Source organism: Nerophis lumbriciformis, linkage group LG12, assembly GCF_033978685.3.
Source record: "Nerophis lumbriciformis linkage group LG12, RoL_Nlum_v2.1, whole genome shotgun sequence".
NCBI classification, from domain to species: domain Eukaryota; kingdom Metazoa; phylum Chordata; class Actinopteri; order Syngnathiformes; family Syngnathidae; genus Nerophis; species Nerophis lumbriciformis.
In genome coordinates, this window is record NC_084559.2 from 44,510,272 (window position 1) to 44,530,521 (window position 20,250).

At 39.9% G+C, this 20,250-nt stretch overlaps 1 protein-coding gene across 1 annotated transcript in view; it reads right to left on the bottom strand.

Annotated features, from left to right (window-relative positions):
- The window catches only part of LOC133622891 (uncharacterized), a 586,815-nt gene that overhangs the window by 376,753 nt on the left and 189,812 nt on the right, over nucleotides 1–20,250 (bottom strand). Inside the window, exon 3 of the mRNA XM_061985724.1 lies at nucleotides 9,553–9,595. Within this exon, the coding sequence (XP_061841708.1) occupies nucleotides 9,553–9,595 (43 nt within the window). The remainder of the gene's footprint in view (nucleotides 1–9,552; nucleotides 9,596–20,250) is intronic.

A 20,250-nucleotide genomic window follows, 5' to 3' on the forward strand; every position in this document is an offset into this window, starting at 1 on the left:
GCCACTGACTCATTGTTACCCCATGGCCAGAAACTCTAATGGAAGGCAGTGAAGTTTTATTAAGGAGGCTTATGAGAAGGACAAAAATATAAGTTTGTGTATAGTGTCACTGTTAGGCTATCTTTCACATGCCAGTAGTGTCTAAACTTTTTCTAACGAGGGCCGAATAGAGAAAAGTTGAAGGAAACAGGCTCCAGCTCATCTGTGAACCCAAAGACTAAAATAATGCTATTCGGTAGCAGTAGAAGGGAAAGTCAAACACAAATACAAAAAGACAGAATATAAATTGAAAGAGTAAATGAAACCGAATTTCTCTGTATAATGATGGATGAGAAAATGAACTGGAAATCTCATATAAAAAATATACAACATAAGAAACACGTCGATAATGAATAAAGCAAAACATGTTCTGGACTAGTGATGTCTCGATACCGGTACCAGAATTATTTCTATACTTTTCTGTACTTTTCAAAATAAAGGGGACCACAAACAATTGCATTATTTGCTTCATTTTAACAAAATATATTAGGGAACATTAAACATATGTTTATCATTGCAAGTGTGTCCTTAAATAAAATAGTGAACATACCAGACAACTTCTAGTAGTAAGCAAACAAAGGCTCCTAATTAGTCTGCTGACATATGCAGTAACGTATTGTGTCATTTATCATTCTATTATTTTGTCAACATTATTAAGGACAAGTGGTAGAAAGTGAATTATTAATCTACTTGTTCATGTACTGTTAATATCTGCTTACTTTCTCTTTCAACATGTTCTATCTACACTTCTGTTAAAATGTAATAATCACTTATTCTTCTGTTGTTTGGATACTTCACATGAGTTTTGGATGATACCACAAATTTAGGTATCAATCCGATACCAAGTAGTTACAGGATCATACATTGGTCATATTCAAAGTACTCATGTGTCCAGGGAAATATTTCCTGAGTTTATAAACATGATATACATTAAAAAAAAATGAAAGAAGATGTTGTGATACCAAAAAAATATCGACGTAATCATAGTAGTATCGCTCCTGTACTTGGTATCATTACAGTGGATGTCAGGTGTAGATCCACCAATGACGTTTGTTTACATTTTGACGCCGGTGAGCTACGGTGTGTAGTGAAGCATGTTTAGCTATTCCTCGTCCTGCAGGGATGATACTTGTAAGAAACGTACTTTATTTGTCGCCATGGAGGCGAGGATTAGTGATTTAGAAGTAGCTAAAACTCTGCATACTGCGGCTGAACTTTACACGCTAGCTAGCTAACCATGTCTAAAAGCACCTCTTCCGTTTCAGTGTTATAACGTTACCTTAATCGTTAGTTTTTAAGCCAAAATGCGTCTGTTCTCCCTTTTCTGTCTACACACTGTGTCTGCTTGTAAGTACTCTGTGATTGTGCGCTGCTGAACATGCTCCTCTGCTCGTAAAACCAGCAATGTCGCTACGTGACAACGACGGGGGCATCGTCACTTTATATTCTCTACTGCTGGCTAGTGTTACCATATCTGAGTTATTGTGTAGAAATATGGGGAAATAACTACAAAAGTACACTTCATTTACTAACCGTGTTACAAAAAAGATCAGATAGAATTAAAGCTGCAAGCAGCGTTGGACGGGCCCGCGTATTTGGCAGGTGCTAGTCCTAAGTGTCCCAATACTTTTGTCTACTTGTAGTCTGAAGTGTCCCAAGACTTTTGTGTAGTGTACCTACCTTGTCTGCATTGTGTGGGCACGTTGGTGCTTCCTGCTTTTGAGCAGCCATCTTAGAAAAACAGCACCGCAGGAGCATCAGTGCAGCGGGTCTTTGAAGGGTCATAAAATCAAAACCGGAGCAGTTAATTAAAAAGCGCTTCTGTTGTTGTATTCACAAGGGTTTAATCTCTCTCCTGTGTTAGTTTGAAGGCGAAACGACAAACGCGCTCAGAGGAGTTCGTTTTTGAAGGAAGGAGATCGGTTTTTACAAAAAATTTGTTTTGAAGGGGGAATAGCAAACTTCCTGTTGATTTTTGCTGGGGGTTGTCAATTTATGAAATGTAGGTCTAAGTGAGACCTACATAGAGGTTTTTGTTTCATGTCTCTCTGACCTTCCCAGTGGGAGTTACAGGCAGTTTTGTAATTGTTTCCTTCCGAGGAGCAGTTTTTTGTCCGTTGTATTCAAAAATTGCTGTACAGCGCAATTTTTGAATTTGGGGTTAGGTTTTTTTATTAGATCACAGTTTTTGCCAGTCCTGATGTGTGTGTTCAGTTTGGTGAGTTTTGAAGCATGTTAAGGGGGTCAAATTACAGCGCAAAGAGGCAAAAGTGACTGTTTTTAGTACTTTTTTGTCTTGAAGGGGAAATTGGCAACTTCCTGTTGATTTTAGCCCGAGAATGTACCATTATGAAAGTTAGGTCTGAGTCAGACCTACATAGAGGATTTTGTTTCATGTTTGTCCGACCTTCCTAGTGGGAGTTACAGGCAGTCTAGTTTTTTTTTTTCCTAGGGGGCGCTAGAGCGCAATTTTGAGTTTTGAGGTTTGGTTTTTTGACAAAAGGTTTTGCCGTATATTACTGATGTGTGTGTAAAATTTGGTGAGTTTTGAAGCATGTTAAGGGGGTCAAAGTAGTGCGCAAAGCTGCGGAAGAATAATAATAAGAAAGAATTAAAGCTGCAAGCAGCGTTGTTCGGGCCCGCGTATTTGGCAGGTGCTAGTCCTAAGTGTCCCAATACTTTTGTCTACTTTTAGTCTGAAGTGTCCCAAGACTTTTGTGTAGTGTACCTACCTTGTCTGCATTGTGTGGGCACGTTGGTGCTTCCTGCTTTAGAGCAGCCATCTTAAAAAAACAGCACCGCAGCAGCATGAGTGCAGCGGGTCTTTGAAGGGTCATAAAATCAAAACCGGAGCACTTAATTAAAAAGCGCTTCTGTTGTTGTATTCACAAGGGTTCAATGTCTCTCCTGTGTTATTTTGAAGGCGAAACGACAAACGCGCTCAGAGGAGTTCGATTTTGAAGGAAGGAGACCGGTTTTTCCAAAAAATTTGTTTTGAAGGGGGAATAGCAAACTTCCTGTTGATTTTTGCGGGGGGTAGTCAATTTATGAAATGTAGGTCTAAGTGAGACCTACGGAGAGGTTTTTGTTTCATGTCTCTCCGACCTTCCCAGTGGGAGTTACAGGCAGTTTTGTAGTTTTTTTCTTCCGAGGAGCAGTTTTTTGTCCGTTTTATTAAAAAATTGCTGTAGAGCACAATTATTATTGGGGTTAGGTTTTTTCATTAGATCACAGTTTTAGCCAGTCCTGATGTGTGTGTTAAGTTTGGTGAGTTTTGAAGCATGTTAAGGGGGTCAAATTACAGCTCAAAGAGGCAAAAGTGACTGTTTTTAGTACTTTTTTGTCTTGAAGGGGGAATTACCAACTTCCTGTAGATTTTAGGCCGACAATGTACAATTATGAAAGCTAGGTCTAAGTCAGACCTACATAGAGGATTTTGTTTCATGTTTTTCCGACCTTCGTAGTGGGAGTTACAGGCAGTCTAGTTTTTTTTTTTCCTAGGGGGCGCTAGAGCGCAATTTTTATTTTTGGGGTTTGTTTTTTTTATCAAAAGGCAATTTTCGCAGGTCCTGATGTGTGGGTCAAATTTGGTGAGTTTTGAAGCATGCTAAGTGGGTCAAATTAGTGTTCAAAGAGGCGGCGGTAGAATAAAGAAAGAATAAAGAATAATAATAAAACCTTACAATAACAATAGGTCCTTATGTCCCATTGCATAAGGACTCCCTGTGGGAGTCCTTTTGCAATGGGCCGTGCGGGCCCTAATAAAACGAACGAATAACTATAGGTCCTTATGTCCCATTGCATAAGGACTCCCTGTGGGAGTCCTTATGCAATGGGCCATGGCGGGCCCTAATAATACATAATGTTGGATAGGTCATGACCAAAATTATGTGACTAATGTGAATTCCTCAACCATAAGGGGTGTGCTAAATATACTAAGCATAACGTCGCCTATAAAGTGCTTAAAAAAATATCCAAACACATTGAAAGTAAATATTGATTCATAATACCTTTCATTTGTATGTATTTTGATCATTTTAAGCATACGGCGGCGCATTACTTTAAAAAACCCTTAAAAAAGTTAGCTTTTTTTCTTCATTAACATCGCTGATTATTACTAACTGCAGACTTCATGAGAGACAACAAACATAGTAAAACAATGTACAATGTCTGCTGTCACTGGGATACCGAGTGATGGGATGTTGATATATTTCAAAACTCGCAAAGAAAAACGGGGTAGAGGGGGAAACAAACGCCTTTTCGTGTTGTTCTCGCCATTCCCGGGTCTAAATTGAATGTCAAAGTTGACCAACTTGTTGGATTATGTCCTCATCCTTCCACTATCAAGATGAGAGGCATTATTTATGATCTAGAATGAACTTTCACGAGTGCCGAGGCGAGAAAGCAACTCACCAACTCGAGCAACAAGCTAGTTCGCTCTCTGTGACAATGTATTAGCGCTTATAATAACAGTATTGCTAATACTTGGTTAAAATTTCCATAGTGGTGACTTTATTCGTGATCTGTCCTGAGCTGAGGTCATGCAACAACCTACTGTTTTATAAGGGTCTGTATTTTATTTGCTTTTTATTAATATATCTGAGTCTGTGTATTTTATGGGACTGTTTATGTCTGATTCTGGTGCTGTCTAACTGAACTTTTTATGGACCTTTTGTATATAACATCAACCACCCGAGCACTGCAGAAGGAAATTAGCCTTTGGCTACAATCTGGCACTTTCACATTTTATATGTTCATTAATGTGTATTGTCCAGTGTAACAAATATAACAAATGGCGACTTCTTATCAGGAGTTTTGTTATACATCTTTAAACAAGCTTATCGGTGTGTCTAATCTCGGCAGGCACAAGACATTAAAGCAACGTTGAGAACTTGCTGAATTCGGTCCTTGCATTCAGCAACTCAAAAATAATGTTGAGACAGCATGCTTTTTAACGACGTTAAATCAATGTTGGCTTCTGACGTTGATTTGACCATAGAATTTTGGTCATTTCCCGACCAATATTCCACAACACAAATACAACGTTGAAACAACATGCTTTTTGACAATGTTTAATCAATGTTGGATTCTGACGTTGATTTGACCATCAAAATGTGGTCATTTCCCAGCCAATATTCTACAACACAAATACAACGTGGATGCAACATGCTTTTTGACAGCGTTTAATCAATGTGAGGTTCTGACGTTGATTTGACCATTAAAATTTGGTCATTTCCCAGCCATAATTCAACAACACAAATACAACGTTGAAACAACATGCTTTTTGATGACGTTTAATCAATGTTGGGTTCTGACCTTGATTTGACCATCGAATTTTGGTCATTTTTCAACCAATATTCGACAACACAAATACAACGTTGAAACAACATGCTTTTTGACGACGTTTATTCAAAGTGAGGTTCTGACGTTGATTTGACCATTAAAATTTGGTCATTCCCCAGCCAATATTCTACAACACAAATACAACGTGGATGCAACATGCTTTTTGACAACGTTTAATCAATGTGAGGTTCTGACGTTGATTTGACCATTAAAATTTGGTCATTTCCCAGCCATAATTCAACAACACAAATACAACGTTGAAACAACATGCTTTTTGACGACGTTTAATCAATGTTGGGTTCTGACCTTGATTTGACCATCGAATTTTGGTCATTTTTCAACCAATATTCTACAACACAAATTCAACATTGAAACAACATGCTTTTTGAAGACGTTTAATACATTTTAGGTTCTGATGTTGATTTGACCATTGAAATTTGGTCATTTCCCAGCCAATATTCTACAACACAAATACAACGTGGATGCAACATGCTTTTTGACAACGTTTAATCAATGTGAGGTTCTGACGTTGATTTGACCATTAAATTTTGGTCATTTCCCAGCCAAAATTCAACAACACAAATACAACGTTGAAACAACATACTTTTGACGACGTTTAATCAATGTTGGGTTCTGACCTTGATTTGACCATTGAATTTTGGTCATTTTTCAACCAATATTCGACAACACAAATACAACGTTGAAACAACATGCTTTTTGACGACGTTTATTCAAAGTGAGGTTCTGACGTTGATTTGACCATTAAAATTTGGTCATTCCCCAGCCAATATTCTACAACACAAATACAACGTTGATACGACATGCTTTTTGACGATGTTTAATCGATGAGAGGTTCTGACGTAGATTTGACCATTAAAATTTGGTCATTTCCCAGCCATAATTCAACAACACAAATACAACGTTGAAACAACATGCTTTTTGACGACGTTTAATCAATGTTGGGTTCTGACCTTGATTTGACCATCGAATTTTGGTCATTTTTCAACCAATATTCTACAACACAAATTCAACATTGAAACAACATGCTTTTTGAAGACGTTTAATACATTTTAGGTTCTGATGTTGATTTGACCATTGAAATTTGGTCATTTTCCAACCAACAACGTGGATCCAACATCAGACATCAACATTGTCTCAATTTACAAATACAACTATTTTGCAACGTTGTTTCGAAGTCAGTTTTAAAAAACACATATGTATAATCAACGTTGTATCAACGTCATGTGCCTGCTGGGATGGGACAGGCGAAAGTTAAGTCGGAGAAAATGTGGTCTTTTATGAATTATTCAATGTTACTGTGCTGCCTGGTAGCACATGTCTTTTGGAATCTTTGCACACCACACGATTTGATTTGATTATGGGGGTAACGATTTGATTCAGAATCGATACTCGATTGAAAAGGATTCTTGATTCAAAATCAAGAATTTTTAATAATATTGTGTGTGAGTTCTATGATTAAGTACATTCCTCCATAAAATAAACACCAGCTTTGATAAAAATATGCATTACTTAAAGAAAACTGGTTGTTTAAACATATTCTACCCAAACATGTAATAAAGTCAAATACAAATAAGGCAACAAGAGAAGTAATTCCTTTATTTATTCCTTAATTCTCTTTTCTAAAGTAAATCTGTACAGCAGATATAGATCATCTACATCAACAATATGATTTGCTTCAGTGGCTGGATAAGAGGGATTTATAAAGACAAAAAAAAAACGTTTTTATTTTTTTGTTTTTTTAAATACATTTTTGTGAATCGATTAGAAATCATTACGAGTAAGAAACGCGATTCAGTCGTTGGGGACCACTGTTTTAGGAGTGCACCAGGTTTGCACATGCATAATGATACTATTTTTACTATACATCAGTCATGTTTAAATGAACAATGTACTTTGTCAGGACAAGACAGCAGAGGTGGGACCAAGTCATTGTTTTGCAAGTCACAAGTAAGTCTCAAGTCTTTGCCCTCAAGTCCGAGTCAAGTCCCGAGTCAAGACAGGCAAGCCCCGAGTCAAGTCCAAAGTCAAGACTGGAAAGTCTCAAGTCAAGTCCTAAGTCCTGCATTTTGAGTTTCGAGTCCTTTCAAGTCCTTTTAACCACAGACTAATATATTAACACAGATTGTGTATGCTTTTCAAACGCTGTATTTATTTATTAAAACAAGTGCATTTTAAATTGCAGGAAAGAAAATTGTGCTGACATTGCACTTCATAATAGCACTATTAACCAGTCATTTTAAACATTAACTCATTCCTTTACAGAACAAACACATTCAAAAATAAAGTGCAAATGTACTTATTTGTACAAAAGTGTTAACATTGAAAAAACATGACATATACGTGAACATAACAAAAAAGTTGTACTTTTTATATGTCAGGGCCCTATGCTGCATTGCATTTGCAAAAGACCAAATTAGCCAAGAGTCTGTCAGTCATTTGTGCACGATGGGGGCGTAGTATGATGCCACCATGGCTGAAAACTCGCTCCACTGGAGCACTGGAGGCAGGCACTGCCAAGACTCTCATGGCCACTCGGAACAGTGAAGGAAGAGTCTTCATGTTCAATGCCCAGAACAAAAGGGGGAGAGAGTTTTTTTGGGTTGGTGCACTACTTGTAAGTGTATCTTGTGTTTTTTATGTTGATTTAATTAAAAAAAGAAAAAGAAAAAAAAATATATATATTTCTTGTGCGGCCCGATACCAATCGATCCACAGACCAGTAGCGGGCCGCGGCCCGGTGGTTGGGGACCACTGAGGTAAACAACCAACAGTATGTCAGAAAGCTAGCTAAAACGGTACACATATTCATAATATAGTATACATTTTAACTGACCTTTATTTTACTATTTTTGTCTTTTTTTAGGTGGCTAAAATACGCGGTGCTGCTGACCGCCGTCTAACGTTACGTGTGATATATTGACTAACGTAACCCTGCTTAAAAAATCACTGAACAAAAAGTATGAATAAGGTAGTGAACTGCAACAGATTCCCGTGTTTGCAATAACGTTATAACGTTAGCAGTGAGTTTACAGCCTCACTGATTTAACTACACAGCAAATAAAAGTCACGTTACTTAGCCAATAAACGTTATCTTACATTCAAAACTTACCGTTCTTTGTGCAACTTCAAATGCCGGACGAAGTTGGAAGTTGTTGCCTCTCCATCAGTAATTTTCGAACCGCATGTGTTGCATACTGCAAACCGTTTTGTGTTGACCACCTCGCAATTTTTATACCCAAACAAAATTATTTTAGGTATCATTTTTTGTTCACTGGCGTGTGGTTTGGACATGTCTTCTTCGTTGGTTGTCCTGCAATTTGATTGGATGAATGCTGTGTGATGAAAACAAAGCAGATCTAATTTGATTGGCTGTTGTACTGAGAGCACACCAGCTGACACACGCAACGCTGATAGACAAGTACACAATGAAAAATACGGAGCTCTCCCGGATAACTTTTTCATCTTTGGGTTTTGGGGAAAGTAGCAAGTCATGTCAAGTCATGTCAATTCAAAAGGCTCAAGTCCAAGTGAAGTCACAAGTCATTGATGTTAAAGTCTAAGTCGAGTTGCAAGTCTTTTTACATTTTGTCAAGTCGAGTCTAAAGTCATCAAATTCATGACTCGAGTCTGACTCGAGTCCAAGTCATGTGACTCGAGTCCACACCTCTGCAAGACAGGTAATTAAATAGTTGCTAAATATTATGTCCATAGTTTGAACTTGACATATGGTCGAATTTTTGTGTTCTAGAATTTACCTCATTCTAAATAAAAAGACAACTCTTTAGCTTACAACATATTGTAAAAAATGTACAGTGTAGTTCACTACAGCTCAAATCAAAACATTACATATACAACATTAAGGATGCATTAAAAAAAAACAGGTAAAACATGTCTTACATTATTATATATCACACTGTTACTGTTTATTTACATATATTCATCTATTGTATATTGACAGTACCTTATTTGGATTTTAGTGTGTTTCATAAACAAAATAATATCAAAGGAGCCCTTTGGACACCCCAGCGTTAGCTCAGCTACTTCCAAATAGTAGCTCGAGGAATGTGTTGTGTCACATGCTATATTGTGTAGAATGTGGCAAATAAGCGTTGATTGTTGTCCATATTATCAGTAAAGAAATGTACTTACTGTCCGCTGGTGCCATTTCCCCACGTAAAGATCTTGTTAGCCACTGTGGACAAAAAATACATTAGTTTATTGGACTGAATAAAAGAAAAATAATTAATTAGTCTCAAAATGAGGTACAAAGTAGGGCTGTAGCCAGTGATTGTTTTTGCAATTAGTTTGGTCGATTAATTGAGTAATCTTGATAGCCTGAAAAATCGTTTTAGGGAAAAACATTTTTGCTTGCCATTTCCTTCATTTTTGCACATCATCAACATTGAAATTGCTCTTGTAACATGTGCGAATGAATAACAATTTAAATGAAAATAATAAACATCCACACAGATCCCGACATACACAGACTACCGCTCTCATGTGTGCTCTATCGCCATGCGGAAATTGTGTTTGCATATTTAAAGTTCCGGGCATTCCGTAGGGCACGGCTGTCTAACTCGTTTTCATTGAGGGCCACATCACATTTATGGCTGCCATCAGAGGGCCACTTGTAACAGTGAATAATGTATGAATTTGTCTCTGGATTGCATTATTAATTATATAAATTGTTTTAAGTAGACTGTTGAATTTACAGTGAAAACTTTACATTTACAACATTTTACAGTAAAATATATTGTTTTTTTGTTTTGTTTTTACAACATTTTACGGTAAATATAAAAACAGTGCCACTGTTCTGTTTTTTATGAAAAAAAGGTGGCAGATTAGTTGCCAAAACGTTTATGTTAAATCGACATTGTTTTTTACAACATTATATTGTTAATGGAAAAACAGTACAAGTACCGTATTTTCCGCACTATAAGGCGCACCGGATTATTAGCCGCACCTTCAATGAATGGCATATTTCATAACTTTGTCCACCAATAAGCCGCCCCGGACTATAAGCCGCGCCTACGCTGCGCTAAAGGGAATGTCAAAAAAACAGTCAGATAGGTCAGTCAAACTTTAATAATATATTGAAAACCAGCGTTCTAACAACTCTGTCCCAAAATGTACGCAAATGTGCAATCACAAACATAGTAAAATTCAAAATAGTGCAGAGCAATAGCAACATAATGTTGCTCGAACGTTAATGTCACAACACACAAAATAAACATAGCGCTCACTTTCTGAAGTTATTCTTCATTCGTAAATCCTTCGTCTTCGGTGTCCGAAGTGAAAAGTTGGGCAAATGTGAGATCCAAAATGGACGGTTCCGTCTCGTCGAAGTCATCGGAGTCAGTGTCACTGTTATCCAGCAGTTCTGTGAATCCTGCCTTCCGGAAAGCTCGGACCACAGTTGTGACCGAAATATCTGCCCAGGCATTTACGATCCACTGGCAGATGTTGGCGTCGTCTGGCGCTGCCTCCCTGTCTTAGTGAAGGTGTGTTCGCCTTCTGTCATCCATTGTTCCCACGCAGTTAGCAGTCTAGCTTCGTATGCCCTGTTGACACCAATATCTAGCGGCTGGAGGTCTTTTGTCAATCCACCCGGAATGACGGCGAGTATTGAATTAAGCGCGTAAGCGTGTCTCTTAATGTGATGTTATGAGCTAGCAAATATAACAACTACACTACCCAGCATGCAACGATAGTGACGAGCATGCGCGGTAGCCCTGAGAAGCGTTGTTGTATGCTGGCAGTTAGAATGTGGTTATGAGCACGCTGTGAGTAAACGTTGAGAACTCAGTTAACACGCCTCGTTTGCATTATTTATAATTAGACAGACAACACACTTAATAGGAGCCATTTTGGGGTCTTTACATAAACACACAAATGGAAATGAAACGTCACATATCCCAGCATGCACCGCGCGCTTCTTCTTCTTCCGGGGGCGGGTGGTTGCTTACAGTACAAGAAGAAGCGCTTCCTGTTCTATGGGGGCGGGTGCTTACCTTGGCGGTTGCTTGCGTAGAAGAAGAAGCGCTTCCTGCTCTACCGGGAAAAAAGATGGCGGCTGTTTACCGAAGTTGCGAGAACGAAACTTTATGAAAATGAATCTTAATATTTATCCATATATAAAGCGCACCGGGTTAAAAGCCGCACTGTCAGCTTTTGAGTAAATTTGTGGTTTTTAGGTGCGGCTAATGGTGCGGAAAATACGGTACTTGTTTTATTCTGGCAACTTCGCTGCCAGTTTTTCTACCGTCAAAACAAATGTACCGCCTTTCCATTTACAGTCATACACCATTAAAAACAACAACCGTAGATTTTACAGTCAAAAACTGGCAGCTCAGTCAACACAATTTTAACGCCAAAAACAGTAGTATTTTTTCTTTTTTCAATTTACAGTAATATGCTATAAAGAACAACATAAAATGTATGGTGATTTTTATTAATTTGATGGGTAGTTTGCTGTAAAGTTAAGTATTTTTATTTAGACAAAAACGTGTTTGGAAAGTATGATGATATACTGTAATATTTGTTGTGATATTGGATACTATTAAAGTTGAAAAGGTAGTACATATATTTTTTCTGTCAAAATGAAAAAAAATCAGTGGGGAAATATTAAGTACTTTACAAACACATTTCCAGGTGTTTGCAGGCCAGATCTGGCCCCCGGGCATTCAATCAATCAATCAATCAATCAATGTTTATTTATATAGCCCTAAATCACAAGTGTCTCAAAGGGCTGCACAAGCCACAACGACATCCTCGGTATAGCCCACATAAGGGCAAGGAAAAACTCACCCCAGTGGGACGTCGATGTGAATGACTATGAGAAACCTTGGAGAGGACCGCATATGTGGGTAACCCCCCCCCTCTAGGGAGACCGAATGCAATGGATGTCGAGTGGGTCTAACATAATATTGTGAGAGTCCAGTCCATAGTGGATCCAGCATAACAGTAAGAGTCCAGTCCACAGTGGGGTCAGCAGGAAACCATCCCGAGCGGAGACGGGTCAGCAGCGCAGAGATGTTCCCAACCAATATACAGGCGAGCGGTCCACCCCGGGTCCCGACCCCGGACAGCCAGCACCCCATCCATGGCCACCGGATCTGTGTGTCTTCCCCTCCACAAGGGATAGGGGGGAGCAGAGGAGAAAAGAAAAGAAACGGCAGATCAACTGGTCTAAAAAAAAGGGGGGCTATTCAAAGGCTAGAGTATACAAATGAGTTTTGAGATGGGACTTAAATGTTTCTACTGAGGTAGCATCTCTAATTGTTACCGGGAGGGCATTCCATAGTGCTGGAGCCCGAATAGAAAACGCTCTACAGCCCGCAGACTTTTTTTGGGCTCTGGGAATCACTAATAAGCCGGAGTTCTTTGAACGCAGATTTCTTGCCGGGACATATGGTACAATACAATCGGTAAGATAGGCTGGAGCTAGACCGTGTAGTATTTTATACGTAAGTAGTAAAACCTTAAAGTCGCATCTTAAGTGCATTGAGTTTGACACCTGTGCCGTAGGGGAACCGATTTTCATCAATTTGTAATAATTACCTTCAGACACTTAATCAAAGCTACATAATATAAATCGAAGCTTTGTTGTAATTGAATCAATGGTGGAAGCCCTATGACACAGGACAACAGCAACTATAGGTCCAGCATTTTTCTGCAGGATATGTTCGACTTCATAGTAACACATTGTCATCGATTTTCTTAACAGCAAACAAGCGACGTTTGAGAGCAACCACAGAGGGCTTGGCCTCAAACAATATTGGTGTGTCGCGTCAGTAGCTGAACCGTCCCTTTCTGTGTGAAGTTTGATTAATACAACCTCAACGCGAGAGTCCGGAGAGCGAGGCCAGCCCTCAGAGCCTAGAAAATAATGAGCCGTCAGCATGAAGGAATACTATGCATGGGAGGAGAGAGGGACACTTAAGAATCCAGGATGAATATATTCAAATGAAATGAGGGGAGACCTTTCTAACTGATTAGGCTTGTCTCAAAGAGAGGGGGGAAATATGTTCCTACTTCCACGTCCGTGTGTTTAACTGTCACCTCTCTGCTCTAACAGTCCAACGTGGCACTGATCAATTTGCATATGGTTGCTATAAATACCTGGACCACTACCTGTTTCGGCAGTAATACCGGCCATGTTGGCGCACCGACGAGCCTTATTGGTCTTCTGGGAACCCAAAAGCCTCTCGGGAAACAGCCAATGGCAACAGAGCATACTCATCAAGCCTGCAGAGTTCTCATACATTATAGAGTAGGCTGTGTGATTTACCTTAGCTTGTCAAAGGAGAAAAATTATCAGGCAAATGCGGGGTAATAAATTGTAATCCATGCTGCATATGTTTGACTCCTGACCCCTTGGCATTTTAGAGGTTGCATGAAAGAGTTGTACCGCAGAGAAGGTAAAACACAGCAAAAGCTTTTAAAGATGTACTAACTTTAGGCAGTGGTGTGTGTTATCATTTGTAAACACTAAGTTGTAAATATCACATGCATGCCAAATAGTGCTGCAGCTTTGGAGTGTTTTAGTAATGGAGTAATGTATCGATAAGTTTGTTCGAGTCATCGAATAATCTTTATAGCAAGGGTGTCCAACTTGTTTACATTGAGGGCCACATCGCAGTTACGGCTGCCCTCCGAGGGCCGTTTGTAACAATTAGGGCTTTGAATCTTTGGGCACCACACAATTTGATTCAATTCGATTCTTGGGGGGAAGGATTTCATTCAAAATCGATTCTCGACTCAAAATCAATATGTTTTAATAACATCGGGTGCCTGTTCTACGATTAACTACATTCCTCCATAAAAAAGCGCTGATAAATGTTTACATTACTGAAAAGAAAACTGGTTTAGTTTAATGAAATGGTACCCAAACATTTAATGAAGTCAAATACAAATAAGGCAACAAGAGTAGTATCCAACACTTCTCTTTTCTAAAGTAAATCTGTACAGCAGATATAGATTATCTACATCAACAACATGATTTGCTGAGTGGATGGACAGAACATATAACGTAGAGATGCGCGGTTTGCGGACACAACCGCGGAGTCCGCGGATTATCCGCGGATCGGGCGGATGACATTTAAAAAAATAAGATTTTATCCGCTCGCGGGTCGGGTCGGGCGGATTAATTAGATTTTTTTTTTTTTTTTTTTTTTTTGCGGGTGGCAGTTAAACCAATTGGGAAATATATATACATAGTTAAATGTTGTTACCCACATACGAAAAACGAGCAGGCACCTGCAGCATATGCCACAACAGAAGAAAAAAAAAGAAAAGAGATGGACACTTTTACGGAGCGGAGGGACGCCTCGCCGGGGTCCGGGACCGAGGCTCCTTCCCCCGAGAGGGCCCCACCGGGAGCCGTAGCTGAGGCGATCCGCGAGAAGGGCCCGACGCACGTCCAGGGTCACTACCGCGCCCACCGCACCGACACCCCGCCTCGTCCGCTTTCGCCGCGGCCGGCGTCACGCGCAGCAGGTAAGCAGCTTACCTGCCCGCCACCCCCGTGGCCGGGGGCTCGTAACATGGGTCACTCCGCGCGCTCCGCCCGCGCAGCTTACCTGCTTGCTCGCAAAATGATTATTAGCATTCAGACAGGTTAAAATGTTGCTAAAACCATCACTTTTCTATCAGTCACAGTGACTTTTCAAAACAAAAATATTACAGCAAAAATCATATGGGTTGATTGACATGTTTATTCTGTAAGCTAACTTCAATAGTTTGAAATTATTTTGACAGTTAATGCCAGTTATCCTGTCAACCTTTCACAAGACTTCAATTTGTTAATTGAAAGTATAAATAGTATAAACACTTTTAACAGTATGTCGTGCTGTGAAATACAGCCGACAGGATGGCGCACCAAACACAAAGCAAGGCCATGCTGCAGGAGAACAATTAAGGACTTCTTTCATTTAAGGTTTGTGATAAACCATCAAACTCATTCGTTAAAAGGACTCTATAGTAATATAAAGCGAATTTTTCTGGACATTATCATGCAAGAAAAGTTTATTTTTGGGAGCGCGATCACCGCGTAATGATTTTTAAAGGTTGCATTACATTATTAACTGTCCCATGTGATCAGCCAGTGCGATTGGAAGTCCATGCTCAATTATTGCCTCCGTAAATAAAACTTCGGCATTTATCACATCCAAAGAATCTGTTTGGGCGACGAAAAACGTTGAAAGTTTTCCACTTGTATCGCTAGCAACGGCATTAGACTTGTGTTTTTTTGTCCCAACATGGTCTTTTACATCGCTAATTCCTCCGTGTCCGATCGAAAAATCTTGTCTGCACAAGGTGCAATTCGCGTAGTTTTCACCCTTTTTTTTTTTTTTTTAATTAATATTAGATATATAACAACGGGCGGATGGCGGGCGGATGCAGTTCTGATCAAACGTTACATCGGGTGGATGGCGGATGGTTGACGACTTTCTGCCGCGGTTGCGGATGAAATAAATTGCCTATCCGCGCATCTCTAATATAACGTTTAAGAAAAACATTTTTTATTTTTTTTAATCAATTAAGAATTGTTACAAATAAGAATCACAGTTAATTCAAATATATTTTTTTTTTTACACCCCTCGTGACAATATTTAAATAATATATGAAAATATACAGCAAAGGGATTCGCCTCATGATATCATTACACAATTGCCTATGCATTTGATTATCAAGGTTTTTTTTATCTAAATCTATTTTTTGTGAAAAATTGCCGACTCAGTCTAAATTTACAGCATATTACTGTAAATGGACAAAACACCGTATACCTAGTATAACACTGTTTTTAGGGTATAATTCTGGTGACTGAGCTACCACTTTTTCAATTGGTCATTTTTATGGTGTACAATTTGATGGATAACTTGCTTTGAAATCATAAGTCAAGCAGATATTTAAGTAGGTATTTCTATCCATCCATCCATTTTCTACCGTTTATTCCCTTCGGGGTCGCGGGGGGCACTGGAGCCTATCTCAGCTACAATCGGGCGGAAGGCGGGTACACCCTGGACAAGTCGCTACCTCATCGCAGGGCCAACACAGATAGACAGACAACATTCACACTCACATTCACACACTAGGGCCAATTTAGTGTTGCCAATCAACTTATCCCCAGGTGCATGTCTTTGGAGGTGGGAGGAAGCCGGAGTACCCGGAGGGAACCCACGCAGTCACGGGGAGAACATGCAAACTCCACACAGAAAGATCCCGAGGCCAGGATTGAACTCACGACTACTCAGAACCTTCGTATTGTGAGGCAGACGCACTAAACCCTCTTCCACCGTGCTGGTGGCAGAGGGGTATTTCTATATTAACATAAAAATGTTTGGAATTAACATTTTAATATTTGTTGCATGATTAGATAAGAAAGTTTCAAAGTTATGCGATTGCATGTAGATATGTATTGTTTCTGTCAAAATGAAAAGAAAGAAAACAATTAGACAAAAAAGATCAAGTACATAATTGGTGCATATTATTTCCATATAATGTAAAATTATGTAGCAATACGCCTTAATCACAATGGGATTTTTTTTGTTGTTGTTGCAAATGTATTAAAATGTTTTAGTTTTTTTTAAATTTCGGTTTTTATTTTCTATTTTAAATAAATTAGCTAAATAAATGAAAAAATCACAATGTCATTATGGGGTATTGTCTGTAGAATTTTGAGGACAAAACTGACTTTATTTCATTTTTTTTGATAAAGATCAAGTACATAATTGGTGCATATTATTTCCATCCATCCATCCATCCATCTTCTTCTGCTTATCCGAGGTCGGGTCGCGGGGGCAGCAGCTTAAGCAGGGAAGCCCAGACTTCCCTCTCCCCAGCCACTTCGTCCAGCTCCTCCCGGGGGATCCCGAGGCGTTCCCAGGCCAGCCGGGAGAGATAGTCTTCCCAGCGTGTCCTGGGTCTTCCCCGTGGCTTCCTACCGGTCGGACGTGCCCGAAACACCTTCCTAGGGAGGCGTTCGGGTGGCATCCTGACCAGATGCCCGAACCACCTCATCTGGCTCCTCTCCATGTGGAGGAGCAGCGGCTTTACTTTGAGCTCCCCCCGAATGACAGAGCTTCTCACCCTATCTCTAAGGGAGAGCCCCGCCACTCGGCGGAGGAAACTCATTTCGGCCGCTTGTACCCGTGATCTTGTCCTTTCGGTCATGACCCAAAGCTCATGACCATAGGTGAGGATGGGAACGTAGATCGACCGGTAAATCGAGAGCTTTGCCTTCCGGCGCAGCTCCTTCTTCACCACAACGGATCGATACAGCGTCCGCATTACTGAAGACGCCGCACCGATCCGCCTGTCGATCTCACGATCCACTCTTCCCCCACTCGTGAACAAGACTCCGAGGTACTTGAACTCCTCCACTTGGGGCAAGATCTCCTCCCCAACCCGGAGATGGCACTCCACCCTTTTCCGGGAGAGAACCATGGACTCGGACTTGGAGGTGCTGATTCCCATCCCAGTCGCTTCACACTCGGCTGCGAACCGATCCAGTGAGAGCTGAAGATCTTGGCCGGAGGAAGCCATCAGGACCACATCATCTGCAAATAGCAGTGACCTAATCCTGCAGCCACCAAACCAGATCCCCTCAACGCCCTGACTGCGCCTAGAAATTCTGTCCATAAAGGTTATGAACAGAATCGGTGACAAAGGGCAGCCTTGGCGGAGTCCAACCCTCACTGGAAACGTGTCCGACTTACTGCCGGCAATGCGGACCAAGCTCTGACACTGATTATACAGGGAGCGAACTGCCACAATAAGACAGTCCGTTACCCCATACTCTCTGAGCACTCCCCACAGGACTTCCCGGGGTACACGGTCGAATGCCTTCTCCAAGTCCACAAAGCACATGTAGACTGGTTGGGCAAACTCCCATGCACCCTCAAGGACCCTGCCGAGAGTATAGAGCTGGTCCACAGTTCCACGACCAGGACGAAAACCACACTGTTGCTCCTGAATCCGAGGTTCGACTATCCGGCGTAGCCTCCTCTCCAGTACACCTGAATAGACCTTACCGGGAAGGCTATTTCCATATACTGTAAAATTATGTAGCAATACGCCTTAATCACAATGTGATTTTTTGTTGTTGTTGTTGCAAATGTATTAGAAGGTTTTAGTTTTTTTTAATCTCGGTTTTTATTTTCTATTTCAAATAAATTAGCTAAATAAATAAAAAAAATCACAATGTCATTATGGGGTAATGTCTGTAGAATTTTGAGGACAAAACTGACTTTATTTCATTTTTTTTGATAAGACTGTAACATGACAAAATTTGGAACAAGTGAAGAAGCACTCTGAAGACTTTCCGAATGATTTGTAGAGAAAGCAGAAACACTGTTTGCCGGCACACACACCACCACTCTTATGTGCACTCCATTGCAGTGGCCAAGCAGAAACAATTTAAAGTTCTGAGCATTCAATGTGGTCCAGATGTTATATATTTACTTTAGTTACACTCATTAAACGATCAATCAAAGCAACAAAGTATAAAACAAAACGTTTTTTTAATCAAATTAATCGTTGCAATCCTAATGTAAAATATGACATAATACGATGTATCCAAATAAAAATGTTTTACCACAAGAGTGGAAATGTGCTTTTATTTCATGGTCTTTATTGGATTGGATATTTCCTGTCTAAACTCCAGAGTGGAGCATGTAAAATATATTTGTATGAAATAATATCATTTAGCTTAACTCAACACATAGTGAACAAATTATCCCGTTATGATAGGAATAGGCCTGGGATGATCAATTCATCAAATGAACTCGATAAATGTGCCATAAACTGCCATGTCCACGTGTCTTTGTTTACTTCGTCTACTTCGTCTCTCGCTTCCAAACAAGAGGGGGGTGCAAAAGGGTTCACTCTGTGCATTACTTTCAGCACCATGGCACGTTTATTCCATAGCAGAATTAAATGAACGCAGCCATCCACAATCTTTGTCTCGGTGGGCAGAGGCGCGACCGCTAGTTTACAAACACACAGGATGCAAGTTGCCACTCGCTATTGAGAAGAAACTAAATATCCCTGGGTGGGAATATTAATTGTATTAATTGTTGGAAAGTGAGGGCAACAAAAAAACAACAAAACAAACCGCCCGACCTATTTTTTTCAACTGGGGAAAAAACTTCACTTCCATTTGTTTAATTGAACATTTTCCTGACAGAGATTGAGATTCCATTTTTGTTCTATATTTGTTTACTTCCATCCATCCATCTTCCACCGCTTGTCCAGTTCGGGGTTGCGGGGGGTGCATCGCAGGGCCAACACAGACAGACAGACAACATTCACACTCACATTCACACACTAGGGCCAATTTAGTGTTGCCAATCAACCTATCCCCAGGTGCATGTCTTTGGAGTTTGTTTACTTATTTAGTATTATTATAAGTTCTCGACCTTCCAATTAAAACGGTAACATACTAATGAGATATAAAAGTTTGAAAGGGTTTCTTGCATTATTGTTATTATTATTACTATATATTATGACTACATTAAATTACATTAATTTGGTCTCATAACAATGCTGACAATGTAGTTTATTGGCAATAATTTGGTGGACAATATATACGCCAGCAAATTATCAGCCCAGACCTGAATAGAGTACAAAAAATTTAAAACATGCTTAGCGGCAGAGAGTGAGGCCACATTTGCAGCGACACATAAAAAATACAAAAAAAACAACACAGGGGTCCATCATGTACGTTTACTTTGACGAGAGTCTTTGCTGGAATTTTGAAATAAAGATGAGGAAGAACATCCAATGGGAAATCAAGTCTGTGATTCTTCCAGTGTATTGTTTTCTTGTTGTTTTGGTTTGTTTTGT